The following is a 17,805-nucleotide window of genomic DNA, read 5'->3' on the forward strand; positions in this document are numbered from 1 at the left end:
ATAAAAACACTCAGTCACATAAAAACATACCATTACCCTTGCAGGAATATATAATAATAATAATAATTATTATTATCATTATTATTGTTATTATTACTATTATTATTATTATTATTATTATTATTATTATTATTTCTTGTTTTTGAAATGCCTGTCTACAGTGCTGGAGGAAATATGAGAGCTATGAAATATGCCACGGTGCATAGTGGGTAATATTTAGAAGTTATTTTCATGCACAGCTAATATTTATGCTTTCATCCTGGACAAAGCAGAACACATTCGTAACTAGCTGGATGAATAAGATGTGAAAATTGTCACATTATAAACCAGAAAGCTATAGCTTGTTAGCCAGTGTTAGTGAACTTAAGTTAAAAAAAATCTAGCTAGCTAGCTATGCTATGTGATACATATAATACATTTATATTACTACACTATATAAATTAATGACAATATTTGGAACAAATCTGTGAATGACAAACAAACCAGACAGCAAACTATAATGACGTTACAGAAATAATTTATTGCGGGTGAATTTATTAATTTTGGAATGGGATTTGCCTCAGATAAAATCTAGCATTCATCAGTATGCGCACACATGTATGCTGTAAAAAGTAATTATGCAATGTGAATATTTGAATAATGTTGGATAAATTATCTTATCTGATTTTATAGGCTACTGGCTCAAAGCAAATCCTTCTCGAAGGTGGTGGAAACAATGGAGCAATAGCAGTAACTTCCTAGTTCACTACTCTTGTTTTGTTTTAGTAGTAGCTGTAAGGAAAATGCCTATTCCTATTCTACAGCCAACCTAGCAAGTATGGCTAGATATATTCCCTTATTCCCTACTCTTGGGATTTTATGTAGTTGGAGTGGACACTGGGGGCAGCTTGTGTTTACGAGGTGCAGTCCATTTTCGATGGGCACTATAATGGCAATAATCGGCAACTGTTGGAGGTGTTCTCTCTCTCTCTCTCTCTCTCTCTCACAATCTGTCTCTCTCTCTCTCTCACACACACACACACACACATTTTTGGCAGACCTTTCTTGCGAGTATGATACATGCTTCAGTATGCTTTGCCAATGATACATAGACTGAATATTATTTATTTATTTGCTTATTTATTTTGCTGGTCATTCTTTTTAAACTACCACATTTCATGTCACTTAATTTTTTATTATGCCTAATACATGTATATATATATATATATATATATATATATATATATATATATATATATATATATATATATATATATATATATAGTTATAATCAATGGATACTATAAAAATCTAGGCTTCCTTTTGCTACCCAGGACCTGTCAGTCATCTCAGGGAAAGAAAACAACTTGAGCTATTATGGTCTCCCAGCCAAAGACCACCCATGCTGGGTAGTGTAGATTCACTGTTCTGGTCCTGTGCTCAGCAGTGAGTAGGCTGTACATTATGTACTGACTGAGCACTGGGTAGGAGAGCTACATAAAAACAAACTAATGCTAATGAAGTGTTAATGCATCTATGACTGATGCAAATGGACTTAAATTGTGCACAAACCTTAACAAAAGGCAGTAATCAGGGGCAACTAACCATATTCAGTAAAAGTTTAAAAACGAACATATATTTTTATGACATGAAACATCATGGACGTTTTCCCTGTGCTCAAAAGCTTTTTTTCTGATTAATTTTGTCTGAGCAAATCAGAGCATAGCAAGTGCTACACCTTCACTGAGCTAATCCATCCACCTGACAGCTGAGTCGCATCAAGATACTGATTAAACTGCCTGATTACGCAGAGATGCCTTGCGTTAGGACAGCTCTACTGTGGAGTGCTGTCATGCTATTCATCCACCTCCATCACAATGACTTTCTGCAGGATAATGCTCAGTCCCACGCTTCAAAGACCTGTCCACAGATTCGGGAAGCTGAAAAATGCCCTGCTCTTTCTATTCCTTTGTGTGCTCAGTAGTTTGGGATGCGACACACCAGACAGGTTTCGGAAGATGGGCACATGCAGTGCCCCAGAAGCTAAGAATCAACTCTTTTCGAAGACAATATATCACACTGCATTATGCAAATAGTGCCTAATGAATTGATTTAAACTTGGTTATTCCAAATGTCAATATTGTAATTTATTAATCTTACTAGATATTATGTTAATAACTGTTACTAGATTTGTTAATTTTGATTACTAGATTTGAATCCACTGAAACATTAGATCCTTGATTCTCTGTACTTTAAAAGATGCAGAGAAACGAGTAATATGTATGTAAGATTTGTGCTCCTTACCGATGGTGGAGCTCAGGAGCAGGACCTGTTCTGTCTTCTTGCCGTCATTGTACAGTGCCAAGTACCAGGTCCCTGGGTCCATGTACTCAATGAAGCCTGTCTCCAGCAAAGAGCCAAGCTGCAGGTTCCTGGGCACTGAGCCCAAGTTCTCAGATCCTTTTGCTTCCTGTTTGATCAACTGCTTGCCATCCAGGAGCTTCACAAAGTCAAACTGAATGGGGTAGAGGGGCATAAGGGTGAGTCAGCATCAGGGAATCTGGTAGACGAGCATCTCCAAATTTTCTGCATGCCTGAAGCTTTAGGGAGAAATGAGACTAGAAGTTTGCCAATGAAGTATTTGAGTGCCATTTTAATTGAGCTAATTACCTAATCAAGATAAAACTGTCTTGCTCCTTCAATAGCACTCAAAATATCATATCCTCATTGGTCGTATTCTACTCTCTCCTGTACAGTGCATTAGCCTTGTGTGAGAAATACAAGCTATGGATATTGTATGCCAATGAGTATGATATGAGAATAGACTCCTATTTTGCTCATACTCTCAAACTACAGTGTTGCCCTACTCAGTTCTAGGACTTTGAGAACTGTGATCTATGCCCCCCTATGGTGTCGATTTTAAAAATCCCTGCTGAATATACTCCTGTGCAGATCTCTTTACTAGCACTGTATTGGTTAGTCTTTTGATCTACTTCTGATTTTCAGTAGGACTACACTGGCTCTGTCTATTGTACTCTCTCTCACACACATGCACTCACTTACTGTACTTGAGCGTGCCAGCTCCGTGACGGATCATGCCCGGAACTGCATGAGTCGACATGCCAGGCGCAAGAAACGCGGGGGCCCAATTTGTTTGGATAGGTATCTGACCCATCCTGGGCTGCACCACCTTTCCCGTTCGTGGGCGACTGAGATAACGAGGGCCGGCTCTCTCATGCACGCATGCACGCAGTCACAGCACTGCATAGCCAGATAAGTGGGCTATGACAGTCCCCTCAGGCAGTTAGTGGTGCCCCCCCCTCCACTACGTGTCACTAGCATTTGCTTATTTTCTGCATGAAGAGGAGGGCTGGCAGAGATATACTACCCTCCGCCTGCCAGGTTCTGGGACTGCTACACCACTGCCTTTTCACACCTGCAGGACAAAGAAGGAGGTGGAGGGCTTCGGGGTGGTGTGGGGGTGGGCTTGTATTGCCTTTGCCCCGGATCCAGTAAATACCGATGATTCAAAGTGCTGTGTTAATGTGCCTCAGGATATCACAAACCTCCTGACAGGCGCTGTGAGTCAGGCGCATTCAAGTAAGTGGCGCTGGGCCAGCTCCTCCCTCAGGTAGAAGCGGGGAGCAGCTGCTCCTCCACCCGCACCCCATACTGTGGCTGGAGCTGGAGCACCATGGTAATAATCAATCCAAGTTCACGATAAGTTATTGATTACCAATAGGAGTGCCTGCTTTAACATCAATGTACATGTGGGTAACTGCTGCCCTGTTTAATCTCCTAGTGCTCTTGTAATGCATCTTTGCCATTTTTTGTAGAGGAGGAAATATCCTTGAACTAGGATAAAGTGAGGCTTGCTCAGGGGATTAGTGTCACATTAATGTCAGACAACATCCAATTAGTCTCTGTCATGTCGAAACTTGCAGGTCTAACGAACAGTAAGGACACCGCTTTTTTCAGGTGAGTCAGAAAGGTGGCGGGGGGGGGGGGGGGATGGGGCAGGGGCTGCAAAACCCCCAAATGGCCACTCAGATGACCTACTAGGACCTACCCCAGGAGTCTGTTTGTACAGCAAGGTCTGGTTAAGCGCAGCATATGTCCGCTGGCATGAGCCGAAGCCTTTAGGCATAGATTACTCAGTGTCAATGACTATGCAACTCACACACCCACCCACCCACACACACCAACAGCAGACATGTACCACCGATTGGCACATGCTGGAACACACTTTCATCGTCCTAGCCTTTACTGGCTGCATGCCATTTCACAAAAATTAGGGCTGTAGAACAAGGCACCTGAAAGAGAAATGTGGCAGGGAGAGTATGCAAACAGTCCCTGCAATGCTTAATGACCATCCATGTATTTCAGCAACACACCTAGAGGTTTGCATAAAAGATTGCTTATGCATTTCATGTGGGGTTAACGGGTATCTTGGGGCTTTTAATTGAAAACGGCTGTTTTCAAAACAACAAGATCCCAGCTTCCATCTCTGAGCATATCGTATAATGGGGAACAAATTCAAAGGTATCTGGAGGACATATGAAAAACTCCCAGGGGTGTAGGCCCATCAAAACTCAAACAAGCTGGCTTTTTATGTAGTGCTTTCAACGGGGCTGTGTGGTGGTGAGTATGGGATGATTAGGGACTGAGGATTGGGCTAGCAGAATAATTGGAGAGGCAATACTCGTACCTGCGTGTGTGTGGGCGGGATGTTTCTTCTCCCATAGACGCCAAGGAGAGCATCACGCGACAGTGACAGGTTGAACTTGACGTAGGTCGGGTGGTGGACGGCCACGTGGAAGCGCCAGAAGAGCCCCGGTGGGATCGCCTGCACCACCTGCATCCCGATGTCCACCTCTCCACGCTCGATGGCCCGCCCGCGCTGGAACTTGTCTATGGCACATGCAAACAAAGGCGCATGTGACAAAGACAGCAAGGGGTCCTGCTCCTCGCTTAGGCCATGGCCGGCTAAGGTCACGTGCCAGCTGAGCTAATTAAACCTTCACATTAACCGGCTGGCTGACCTCTATTGTTTCCTGTGAAGGAGTCCATAAAAAATAGAGTCCCCGGCGAAGGCCGCTGAATTCATCTTCCCAGACCGCCCCATTGTGCCAACCCAAGTTTAACCTCCTCGAGCCCCATTGTTGGCTCGACTTCATTGTACGCCATCTCCTTGTCGTTCGCATGACCTACCTCAACTAAGATTGAGAGCACATGGCGGCAGTAGCCCTTGGTCGTTACCAGACAAAGGCAAAGCAGACCTGAGTGGTGATTTATGAACACGCCTGCTTATTTTCAATCTATAATGCCTAAAGCTCCTTACTACAAATTATTGAGAGGCGCTGAGTCAATGGAAGGCAGGAGGTGATAAATCATGGCACATGTCAGCAGTAAAGGAGATGTTTTTTGCAGTGGCAGGACAGACACGGCCTCACCACACTACAGCACAGTCAGGGCAGAGAGCTCAGCTTTGTCACACAGGGCCTGCAGACAGTGACATTCTGTTCAAAGCTTACTCACAAGACCAAAGATCCCTCTCATTTCAGGAATAAGCACAGATTAGCGCATTAAAATGCCTTAGTGTGAGCAATTGCCCCTGAGATTAAAGATTTTTTTTCTCCCTTTACTCAGACCTTGGTAAAGACCTTAGTAATTGGGCATAATGCTCTAAGCCAAAAATCACACAGAGCTCTTTCCTATAAACTATGATGTTCTCGCTTCACACTATGTTATGTCAATGTGTCCTAAAACTAATAGCTGCTGGGTCATGGGCACTCTAGTCGCACACATCAAAGTCTCCTACAATAAGTGTTTTTTTTTGTTGTCTTTTTTAAAGAGCTGATTTTCCCCTTCCATATCCAAAGGATTATACTATTATATAGACTAAGAGGACATGACCCTAGATGAGCTTTTAGACTTTATATGAGCTTTTTAGTGCTTCTTGACAAACAGAGCCTAGACCTGTGCGAAAAAAAAAATCCACCCAACAATATATGTGCCCAATATTGCAGTGAAACGAAAAAAAAGAAAACATGATGGGCACACCTCCTGATGAAAGAGAGACTTAAATCTCTGAACCATGTGCAGGAATCAAATTCAACTGAAACATTAGAATGTGCGAAGGGGCACATTGGCTTGATATACTAATGAAGATTGAAACGCAAACGTATCTGTATTTCATTACGCCGCGTTCTCAGCCCAAATCGCATTTGCGATGGCACAGTCGAGTGACTCCAGCTGCAGGTTGGTCGTGCAATAATCTCAAAGGCCCTGGCGCAATCAGGGAACAATGGGGTGCTTCAGAACTCCCTCTGAGCGAAAAATTACAGCCATCAGTCAATCAGGAGGGCCTGTGCACTGTATACAACTTCAGAGCATGGCATGCTCCATGCCAAAGGCAACAGGCTTTTCTTGACATTCATCTCCACTAAGGCATGGCAGCGATACGAGACTACTGTATTGCAACCAGGTTGAATAGTGCAGACATTTAAGCCACATATGTTCAGCTACTTTATTAGAAACACCCAATCTGGATCAACACTTGCTGGTAACTTTAGTAAGTCCACTTTACATGGGGTCTATGTGGTGTTGCCATGGTGTTGGTGTTGGCATGCACAATTTGTCACCTTTTGTCCCAAACTTCATTGGTCAATTTCCAACAACAGGACAACTGCTAACCAGATATTATTTGGGAGGTGAACCTGTCTCAATTCAGCAGTGACAATGACTTGGCTGCAGTATGGTAGTGGGTGTTGCATTAGTATGAGTGTGTCAGTCACAGGAGTGTTGCTAGAGTTTTACACATGTCAGTGTCACTGCTGGGTTGTGTTTCACAATCAAAAATATCCAACCACTGCAATCCTATGTTCAAAAACTGACCATACATGAAAAATAGGAGGATGGCTAACAACAGCTGTTTATGGCAAGACCTGGGCTATAGTGTTTAACTATTATGCGTACAAAGTGTTTCTAAACAAATTATAATTAAATGTCTCTTATAAAGTGTTTAGTATATATATATATATATATATATATATATATATATATATATATATATATATATATATATATATATATATATATATATATATATATAAGGAGTTAGAAGAATGGAAAGTCGTTATTTTATCTGTGACAAAGGGTTTTCACATAACACATAACATTTTTCACATAACATTCAGAACAAATGATGTGTCACCAAGGGATTGTCCTCATCTTAAACTTGTACAAGCTTTATATGTAAATGCATAGAAGGAGACAGAATTTATATGTCGATACACATTTAAGCTCCTGGGACAAATATGGCCACTAAAGGCATTAGTAATCCCTTTATCTGACTTGATGGTGTCCAGATCCATTTTGTCCCATCTACTTGATTCGTGGCGCTCATATGTTCAGACAGAGTATGTTTGATGTTTATTAGAGCAGGAAAAATAAAGGAAAGAGACAAATGGATTTTCATCACAACTTTCGACATCGCTAGCCATTCATTTGCATCGCCCTGGAGTTATCTGTACAAAACAATTACCCTTGTAATCTATTTTCAAAGGAACCAAACTGTCTTTTCAATTAAGGTTATTATTCCTCAAACCCTAATGAAGTCTCCACATGGACAGGCCATTTTATAGCCCTCTTTGACAGAGAACAAATGGAATATAGACAGCTTCTATGAGGAGTGCAACCTGGCTGATGCCAAAGAGCTTAATGGTTTTCCAAAGAACTTGCCTTAAGAGAAATGAAAATATCACTGAGGCACAGGTCACTATAATTAAAGGAATTCAATTAAAACGTTTTTAAGCAGGTGCCTAATAAGATTGCCACCAGCCGTCACATCTTTTATTGCAAAATTGATGTTAGCCAAAGCCAGTGATGAGATAATTCTATTGGCCTTCCAGGTTAATGTAAGTGATGAAGAATATATACTTATCTTCATTCAAGCTGGTGTCTTATGCTGTTAGCCAGTACGATTCCTTCAAAAACTGCTAATGAAGAGCTTTTGTGGCTTCTGTCTTTATTTATGAGTAACAGTGTTGTGGGGACGTGAACCTGTCCATCACGTCACAATACAGAATAGGAGATCCATCACTGTGCAGGCTACACTGAGAAACTGTATCACAACACAGGCAGATCGATACATGTGATGTAGCAGAGAGCAGTCAATCAACAGGACATGGGAGGGAAGGTGATGCAGAATATTGATGCACCCTTGGAGGGGGTGGGTACTTTCCATCAAAATCACCCCTATTTTGTCCAGAATAAATTCATGTGATCAGCAAATCTGTGTATATATAACGTAATGACTTATTAAAAGAAGCCAATCCAAGCACACATCAAAGGAATGTGATCCATCCCATGCGCATGTGATGTTTTATTGTATTTTCCATGGCAAAAAGGACATACTTTGATTATCTGTTGAGTCGTTTTCTTTAATTACATCAAAACATCATTAAGGAAACCAAAGGAGCAACAGCTGATAATGTTCAATGAGTACTTTGGTGAGAGTGATCCCCATTTAAAGAAAAAGATAAGTTATCACAAAGGGTGAATGGAAACTATTAACTGAAGACACTTGAAAGATCTCACCAGTGTTCTCTTTCAGGGACAGGGAGTCATGGAGTCATTCAGAGAACCCAAGCTTTGAGTAGGTTATAAGTGTTTGGCCTACTGTTAGTGACCAAGGGCCCCTACCTTGACATTATGAAATATATTACATTTTTAGGAAGATTACAAAAAGGGAGGGCTAAAAATGTTAAATGTAAGGGTGTAAGAACTGTTTTGCTAATTTTGGTATAAAATAAATTACCTGGAAATATATTACAAATTGACAAAATAATTGTCAATTATTATTAATATTGACAAAATAAATCATCATCAACAACAATAATAATAATAATAATACATTACAGATCTTTCAAAAATGAAGATCATTCACATTTCCTTTTCTTGTTGATAAATCCAGTAGGCAGTGAGACTTTACTGAGGTAAAGTGAAGCTGAAAGGTTCATTCAGGCTGAAGTACTTCTTACAGTAGCCTAGATTAATGGCTGCCTCATCTCCCCAGCTTCCAGCCCACATACCTGTCATCTTTAAAACGCTACAGCACTGAAATACGGTGCCCATGACATTATAAATGTGGCTAATCCTCAGGACGTTTGTCATTTGCTTGCTAATCACATTGCTATATCTGCTTGTCTTCAAAGCAGCGCTGCCTATCTGACATTGAGCTTCACTCCATGCCCAAAAGGAATACTTCACTACAAAACGCTAAAACATGTTCATAATGCAAGCTTGTAAGGCCAGGCAGCGTCATGCAAAATTACTTATGCTAATGGTTTCCACTAGCTTTCACAGACTGTTAGCCATGTTAGCAATGTTGTGTGACGTAGGGTGTGCTTTTACCACAAGGACTTATCTGTTGTACTGCATTAGCCTCTGATGTTGTATGACAGGCAGAGATACAGATCATGAATTGTTGACACTTGCTCACACTTCACTGGTAAGATGGTGGGGGTTTAAGCTCCACAGGAGACGGATATTCTCGGCACGCAACATAAATGCTAACAGGATTAAACAATTACATTAACATTTCTAATGAATTTGTAATCATTTTAAATGTGGGCTCCTGATTTAAAAGTGCTCACCTTTAATACAATATTCATCATTGCCCAGGTTCCAGAAAGTAGCTACATCCTTAATCCAATAGCAGAGGTATTGAATTAAAGCAATATGAAACAAATCTCAACACATCTGCTGTATTGTGGAGCTGACTCTGATGAAAACAATGATTTGATTCACACAGCCCTGATTGCATTTGACAAGCTACATAACACCTCAGCAATCAGAACACAGGTAAAGCAATACTAGCCCAAAAAATCATAATTCAGCCACAGGGAGCGGAAGCCATCTTACTCGCTCCTAATTACACACATCTTAAATGAAATGGTTCAAATAAGCGGTTTTGCGGGGCGCTTGAAAACAAGACTTGCATACAGCATGGTGTGGTGTGAAGATGTAGAGAGGGTGATACCCCACAATAACTGACCTCCTTTGGGGCCCCGGTGGATCTTGTCCATGCTGTATGTGTCCAGCGGTGTGGTAGCACTGGTGCTGGCTTTGGACCCCATGTCCTGCTTTCTAACGCCATTCTCATACAGCTGTGCCTCTGACGGCTTCAGCTGCCACGTCAGGCCAAACAGGTGCACAGCTGCAGGGCAGAATGGGGAAAGTACAGTTAAGATGGCAGCGCAAGGAACAAAGCCACATGAGATATGGAAGATTGCTGGTGGGGCAGCTCAAGACCCTGTGTTGGCATTCTGGACATGGAGAAAGGCTATATGAAAATAAATAAAAGAATAAAGTTTTTGAAATTTACATTTAAAGTACCTCACAGATTGCATGCTTATTAAGACACAGTGACAGAGGTGGGCAATTAAGGTGGATCTTCTGAAGCTGACCTCGGGCATGTGTTAAATTGGTAACATAGTCTTTTATGCATGACTAATGAGTCTATGATGCCAAAATACCATATGGAGTTTTTGTATCAACAAAAAGAATGGCAGTTGATTCCCTTCTGTTCAAACCTTTATCACAAAAAACAATCAAAGAAATGACATGAACACATTTAGTACAAAAAACTTAGAACATTTTAGACGTGATATTAAACTATCAGGGTCTGTATGAACCAAAGTAATCTTTGTCATTAATAATCATTTTGTCATATTATACATGAGATTCATGAAGTCACCTATTTAATTCACATGAACCTCACGTACAAATCATCAAATATTTGTGAGGTAGCAACAATTTGTAAAACTTTTTATAATCCATTACATCATTAGCTAATTTTATGTACATGCTGGGTGAAAGGCACTTGTTTTCAGTGTTTTTATCAAAAATACAAAATATAAAAAGGAAAGAAAATGCTTCCACCTTCAGACTGTAAGAGAGAAAAAAGCCCTACACCATACAGGTTAACTGTATTACAGTTCCCCATCCTTCTGCAGTAGAGATGCTATTGGCTTCATCAAAGCTTTAGAGCTCATTCCTCCTCATAGCTGGCCTCATGCTTGTCACAGCTGCAGCAAAATGCCTGCCCAGAAACTGGGCTTTCAATGGTCCCTGCTGATGAGAATTACCTAATTAATCTCAAACTAGTTCAAGCCAATTTAAAACCGCTCCGTACCTTGCCTCTAACAATGATCTGGGTTTATAGGGATAGTAAATGCCTAATGACTTCCTGGAGACGATAGCATTGTGCACCCAGCATTCAGACCCACGCTGTACGGTATAGAAAGACAGAGAGAAGGGTGGAAAATGTACTGCGTTGCTCTCTTTTCACAACTCAGCACTGGTTATCACCTCTGGCACTGGGCTGGGTGGAAATAATCACTTGCATACTGGTGCACTTGTACTTTAACACTGGCTAAAAGCATCACTTCACTAGGCTCATGGCTAATGTTGACCTATGTGGTAACCCATACGTGGAAAAAGCAAAAGCAGAAGGCTGCATGCCGTAAAATAGAGCATCAGCTATGTAGACCAGTGCAGTCATATTGGCGGCTCATGAAGTTGGATCAAATTTTATGCCACAAGGTAACATGAGTCAAGCCGAAATATTGGCCTTTCTGTACTGCAGTACGGTCTGGTCTTTGTGGGTGATGAGCAGGGTTCCCTGCATATTCAGAGGCATGCTGAGAAGCTGAGGGAGTGTGTGTGTGTGTGTGTGTGTGTGTGTGTGTGTGTGTGTGTGTGTGTGTGTGTGTGTGTGTGTGTTGGGGGGGGGGAATCCATTTGCTATTTTGGTCTCCTCCTTTTCTTTGCCCTATATTACCAAGATAACTAAAAAACAAGGCAGCTAGGCAAGCCTACTTCAACTGTATTGTCATCAAACGAATAGCATTTGACACAAGTATCAATAGTATATCTGTAAATCTTGAAAATCTCAGAAGGAAGCATAGAATGTAAGTAGCCTTCTGTGTCTTACTGCTTAGAAAATATGACTATGTCCCTAGAGACCTGCTATCTTGCAAGGTAATATGCTGCAATTAGTATTTTGTAGTTGATTGTTTTGGTCCCAGCTAGCAATAATCAAGAAGTCCCTTGGATCTCCAGTAGATCCTTTCAAAGTTTGTAAGCAAAGACTGGCCATTGGCCCACAGTGTTGCTGTCTTATCTTTACCAGCTAAGTTAATTAGCAAAAGATCATATCAAGTCATTGTATCTATGTCCAAATATATTTTGACTTTGTCCTTACTGAATAATGATGCATAAATGCAGGAATTTATATTTAATAAGGTCCTTCATAAATAAAAGTCTTACAATAATGGCAGAATCTACTTTAAGTCCTTATGTGAATCAACTTAATCATAATGTTGCAGTGGCTAGCTTGTATCATCCATTCTCAAAGAGCTTCTAGTTATTGGTCAGGCACATTAGTGAAGAGCTTATTTGGAGACCTGACCTAGCTTTAAACTGGGTGTGGTTTGTACTCCTCTACTATCTCTGATTCCTTTTCATCCTTTGGTTGTGTGTGCTTGCACCTAAATTTATATAAGATATAATTTTTGACTTTAGTTTTCAATATACTATATACTATGACCACAGATATTCACTTAGTTCACAACCATACTTCCTCTTTTTCCTGGACCTAAATATTTTTGGTCCTGAAGAAAGTGTCCAACCTGGCTTTTGAAAATTTGGCTTTCCTCTCATGTTGACATGGGATTTTTACAGTTTACACCCAATCCTTATATAATTTGGCCTCGTCTTCTTCACTGTGCTTCAAAATGCCAAATTCTGAATGTTATTTCATTATATTTGACGTTTTGTACATGACCACAGAACACACGGTTTTATGCATCAAGTAAGGTTCTATTTAGTGTACATTGACCAAACAAAGCTTTCTAGCCACTGAACTGGTGGCCATATCAACAAACTTTCCTCCTAGTCCACTTTTCTGTAGGCATGAGAATTTTTCCTGTTAGTAGAGTGAGTTTATATTACTGATACAATCCAAATTAAGTTAATTCACATTGGGACTAGATTCTGCCAATACTGTGAGACCTTATTCAGTTGTAATGGCTGCATATATCCATCATCGCTGTGCAAAGACAAAAGTGGAATAATACTTTGACACACATACATACAATATCTTGACATATTACCTTTTATTACTTGATTTAGTTATGTTAAAGAAATAGGATCAACATAGTGGCTCATGGGCACAAATCTACTTCCATTACCAAAATGCATGTGCATCATTTTGGAGGCTTTGCTCCTGAAATCATCTAAAAAGACCTTAACATTACACCTGTTACGTTGAAAATAAGATAAAGCAGAATGTTCTCCAAGCCCTTGACTGCAGTTTTTAATAAAGCTGAATAGGAAAAAATATACTGATCTTTCATGTTGAGGCTACAAAAATGATTCAGTCCTAGTCACATTCTGTCATTTGTCGTGGCAAAACTATTCAACGTTTAGCTAACAAGATGCTACAGGACTAAATATATCTGTTAAAATCTAGCCACACAGTTTTGCTTATCCATATAGATATAACTAGTGGCAACCCCCTTACAAACAGTTTGCTGAAAAAAAATTAAAAATGTACTAAAACCATTATTTTTTTTCGTTGTTTGACACCAAAGAGATATTATAACAAACTAGTTAGCTATGCAAACATGAAACACTTATATCTCAGCAGTGCCCAAAAAAGAAAGAAAACAAAAGAAAAAAGAGCTCCAACACAGGAAGTTTGCCAAAGCTAACGAGATTCTTCTCAGCAGCAGCAAGAATTGAAAAGTCTGAGGACGAGTGTATTGCCAAGGTACATATTATATTTTGAGGTAAAAAAAATTTAAATGTCTTTGATTAGGGCCCCCAGACATAAATTTGCTTGGGGCCCCAGAAATGCCAAATCCACCCTGGGATATAACTAGTGTTACAAGTGATCCAGAAAAAGGGCTGCTAGTTATAGCTAGCTGGTATGCTTGATAGACTGAAAGCCTAGATAGACTGAACATTTCAGTTGCGCTGACAATATGTTATTTCTGAATAGGTTTTACCTGTAAAAATGTGAATAAGTCACAGAATAAATGGTTTTAAAAATGTCTTCCCTTAGTTATTAGACCAGGTTTCTCATTTGATGAATATATGACTGATTATATAACTGAAGGATGATCTCTCATTCTTTATCCTTCAGGTATCAAGGGACGGACAGGGAGAATAACTAAAACTGGTGTTTGGTATTGGGAAAGTGAATGAATCACAGGTGCATGAGGAATGAAAGGGCTGACTGGGTACCAGCCGGGCCATGACACCCTAGTTATAATGGGATTGAATAATCCAGATTATGGTTTTTCAAGATATGACTCCTTTTCCCCCCCAAGTGCTATGCAATTTCTAATGAGAGATCTTCAGCAAAAGTTTGTCAATGATCTCCCATCTCCGAAAACGTGTTTATAATCCAAAGTGTGCCACAGGTTCAGCATGAAGAGCTTTGTTGTCACTGATTCCAAAATCTTCTATACCTATCTGGGATGTTAACAGTGGTGAAGCCTACCAATTTTACAGGAGTGTAGAGATTGGGCATTCTGAATCAAAGTTCATTGTCAGCAATACCGAACTGGGGAAGGGACATGTTTGTATGGACAACTTTTACACATCTGAGTTGCTCATGAGTCTGCACAGTAAAAATACAGGATCTTATTGGTGGCCATACTGGCTGGCAATGTAAGGGACAAGTGTTCCAAAACTCTTTGACAGTAAATGAGTTAAAAATAATCCAAAAGTAATTAAAAAGTAAACAGTAAATTACATGTTAATATAATAATTTGTTGGATTAGATGTTTTTCAAAAGGTCATCAGTAATCTGTAACAGGATAAATTTAAGTAATCACCCTAACCCTGTTTGTTGGCGAGCAGTTTTTCAACTGGCCCCTTGCCTTCTCATCTTCTTTTTTAAAACCAGTGTTTATCTTAATTGCTGCCCATAAATGCGAATTCCCAATTTAATTTCCTCAACTCTTGGGCAGAGGAAAAAAAAATCTCAAAGTATTCAGTGCTCAAGCCCTATCGATGTCCCTAAATAGCTCTACAGTACTATTTTCTCACATAGCACATCTTTACATATCATTAATTTCAGTTCATATATTCACAATTCATTCTCAATTCATTCAGATCAGGCCAATTAGATTCTGCATATAGAGTATTGATGCATTTCCATTGACAGAATTTCCAATCAACGAGTGGACTGCTTGCCCTTCTTATCTATTGTAACATGTAGAGGTACTTATATATTGACCATTGTTTTAGACTTTGTTCTGGTAAAAAAATCTGGTTATTAAATTCTTGACCTGTGTACCAGTATCATATCACATAACCCTCAATTATCAGTTGTTTCAATGATTGTAACATTCTATCACATTTTTATTCTCTAAATGTTTCCTTTTTCATATAAATTCTGTTTTTCCCTGAAATACAGACCTGTGCTGACTGTAATTTGAATTAAAAACATATGTTTGCCAGAGAAATCTGAGCTCAAATTCTAATCCTGGAGATGTCTGACTGATCTGATGTAGACGTGCATTCAGCTGTGAACCCCTAATACAAGAACATCTGCATTAATTCATCGTGACTCCCATCTTTATCGAGCCATTTACCTGTGTGTGATCAACAGCGAGTTCACAACCTCCTCCTAATTTGATTTGCTGCATGTATACTATGGCGACAAACAGTGATCCATCAGCCAATAAATTAGGTAGCATAATTACTGTGAACGATAATGTTTACTTTGTCCTTTGTGCGACACAAACCTTTAATGGCTCCATACAGCTTTATGTGCTTTTATTGCACACAGACACGTTGCCTAACCTGCGTTTAGCCCTGGTGTGAGCCGAGTCCACAGCTAAATGCCTTCTGCTTCACGCTCACATTGTCACGTCATCTGTGCCTTGTTCCTCCCCTCGCCCCACTACTCGGTGCTGTTGACCTTTGCTAGACCACTTAGGTGATGCGGTAAAGCAGTCACTTGAGCACACCAGGAGGGGAATTAAGTTAAGATGGCTGGATTGCGTCTTGTTGAGGAAGGGGGGCGGACACGGTCCCCCACGGCTGATGAGACCAATTTGCTTTGCTGTATTGCTGCAGCCACATGGAGTGCCTATTAGGCAAGGATGCATGCACCACACATCACGTTGACAACAAGGCAAGGGGAAAATCACCGAGGTAGGTTACAGCAGTTTAGCCATGAGACTGTGTTCCTGAGGACACACTGGCTTAGACTTACAAGACAGCAGGACCAAATATCATGTATTTTTAAATGGTCACAAATGTAAAACTGTATTACTTAGTTATTCCATCATAATACTGTAGGTGAGAGGGGGTTATAAACCAATCATGCAAAACATTTCATAAAGTGTACTAAAAATCTGGTGAATATCAATAAGCAGCCCTTCAAGATAATTAGAATTCCAGCTAACTTTAATTTTATGCATGAACATTTCAATTAATCACATTTAAATAAACTAGCATGTATCTAAGATGTCAGCATACACATATTGACAAATTCTATTTTTGAGGATACCAACACGTACACTTACATTTCCTTCACAGAAAAGAAAAACACAGCAGGTTATGTATTCATTCAAGTCAGGCCTGGCCCTGTGTTTTTTGTTTTTTTTTTTGTCAGCAGAACAGCCCCCAAACAGTTATTTGGATTAATCTTGAAATGATTGCAGACAAGGTTGTGACAGCTGATTAGATTCCTCCACAGGTTAAATTGTGTTTGAAGGGTTCTCAAGGAGCAGGGCTGGTTTTGACTGGGCTAGAGATGGATATGCCAGCTGGGAGGGGCTGAGTCGACAGGGTTTGGGATAAATTGGAAAGAAAATGACAAGCTTATTGATAACTGGCTGAGCTGGAGTGCCACCCCCAGCCCTTATATATGCGCTTTTCAACCTGCCACAGCACTACCCCCTTACACTCAAAACCCCACAAATTCACACGTAACAGGAAAATATTGACAGCAGGTAGGCACAGGAGCATTCCACCGCAGAGCACTTTAAAAGTCCCTTAGCGACCTGTTCACTGTTCAATAGTGAATGTATTTGTTTGTGTATTTTTTTTATTTTTCTGCTGGCAATAATTAACCCTCCCCCTCCATTTCTAAGCACTTAGCTTTGGCTCTCGCGTTTAGCATTCGGTGACAGTTTGCAGTAATTAGCAGGTTTTGTCCAAACAAGAGTGACAGCATAAATTTGGTTTCCCAGTTGGAGGGATGGCACAAAAGGAGAGGCCAGTGTCGAAAGGATAGCTTCTACCTGATGGGGCCCACAAAAAGGGAAGAAGACATAACATGAGAACTTTGGTGGGAAGGCAGTGTGCAGTTGAGCATATCTTGAGTCCTCTGACATTTCCCCTTTCTTTTCTTGATTTGATTAGATGGAACATTTTTGCCTTTGCTCAATAGTAAGATCACACCCACTTCCCTCTCTTTCTTGACAGGTATAAATTCCATGTTGGAACTATCAGCTTGTATCACGTACACCCCTTAAGACTCCCCGCACCAGCAGACACTTTGACGCTTTACTGCCCAGTCCAAATTAGTGTGCTATGGGTTGGGTGAGGGGAACCCTGACCAAACGAATGGCCAGAAGGCTTTGGGAAGTCTTGGTTGTGAGAGTAAGGAGGAGCTTGTGCTAAAGCCCCAGTGGCCTGGGCGTCTAGTTAAGTCAGAGCAATAGCGCGCCACCTCTCAGGAATAACAAGCAGTTTGGTATCTTTTGGGGGAGGAGGTGGGGCCTGAGACATGAA

At 40.4% G+C, this 17,805-nt stretch overlaps 1 protein-coding gene across 3 annotated transcripts in view; it reads right to left on the reverse strand.

Moving 5' to 3' along the window:
* The window catches only part of LOC113574197 (teneurin-1-like), a 140,583-nt gene that overhangs the window by 59,586 nt on the left and 63,192 nt on the right, over positions 1-17,805 (reverse strand). For all 3 annotated transcript variants that reach the window (XM_035532295.2, XM_027004950.3, XM_081698983.1), the window contains exons 6-8: positions 10,040-10,201; positions 4,688-4,890; positions 2,284-2,494 (exon numbers count right to left, since the gene is read on the reverse strand). In XM_035532295.2, coding sequence (XP_035388188.1) covers positions 2,284-2,494; positions 4,688-4,890; positions 10,040-10,201 — 576 coding nt within the window. The remainder of the gene's footprint in view (positions 1-2,283; positions 2,495-4,687; positions 4,891-10,039; positions 10,202-17,805) is intronic.

Source organism: Electrophorus electricus, chromosome 16 (assembly GCF_041902795.1).
Source record: "Electrophorus electricus isolate QZ-2024a chromosome 16, ASM4190279v1, whole genome shotgun sequence".
In the NCBI taxonomy this organism is placed as follows: domain Eukaryota; kingdom Metazoa; phylum Chordata; class Actinopteri; order Gymnotiformes; family Gymnotidae; genus Electrophorus; species Electrophorus electricus.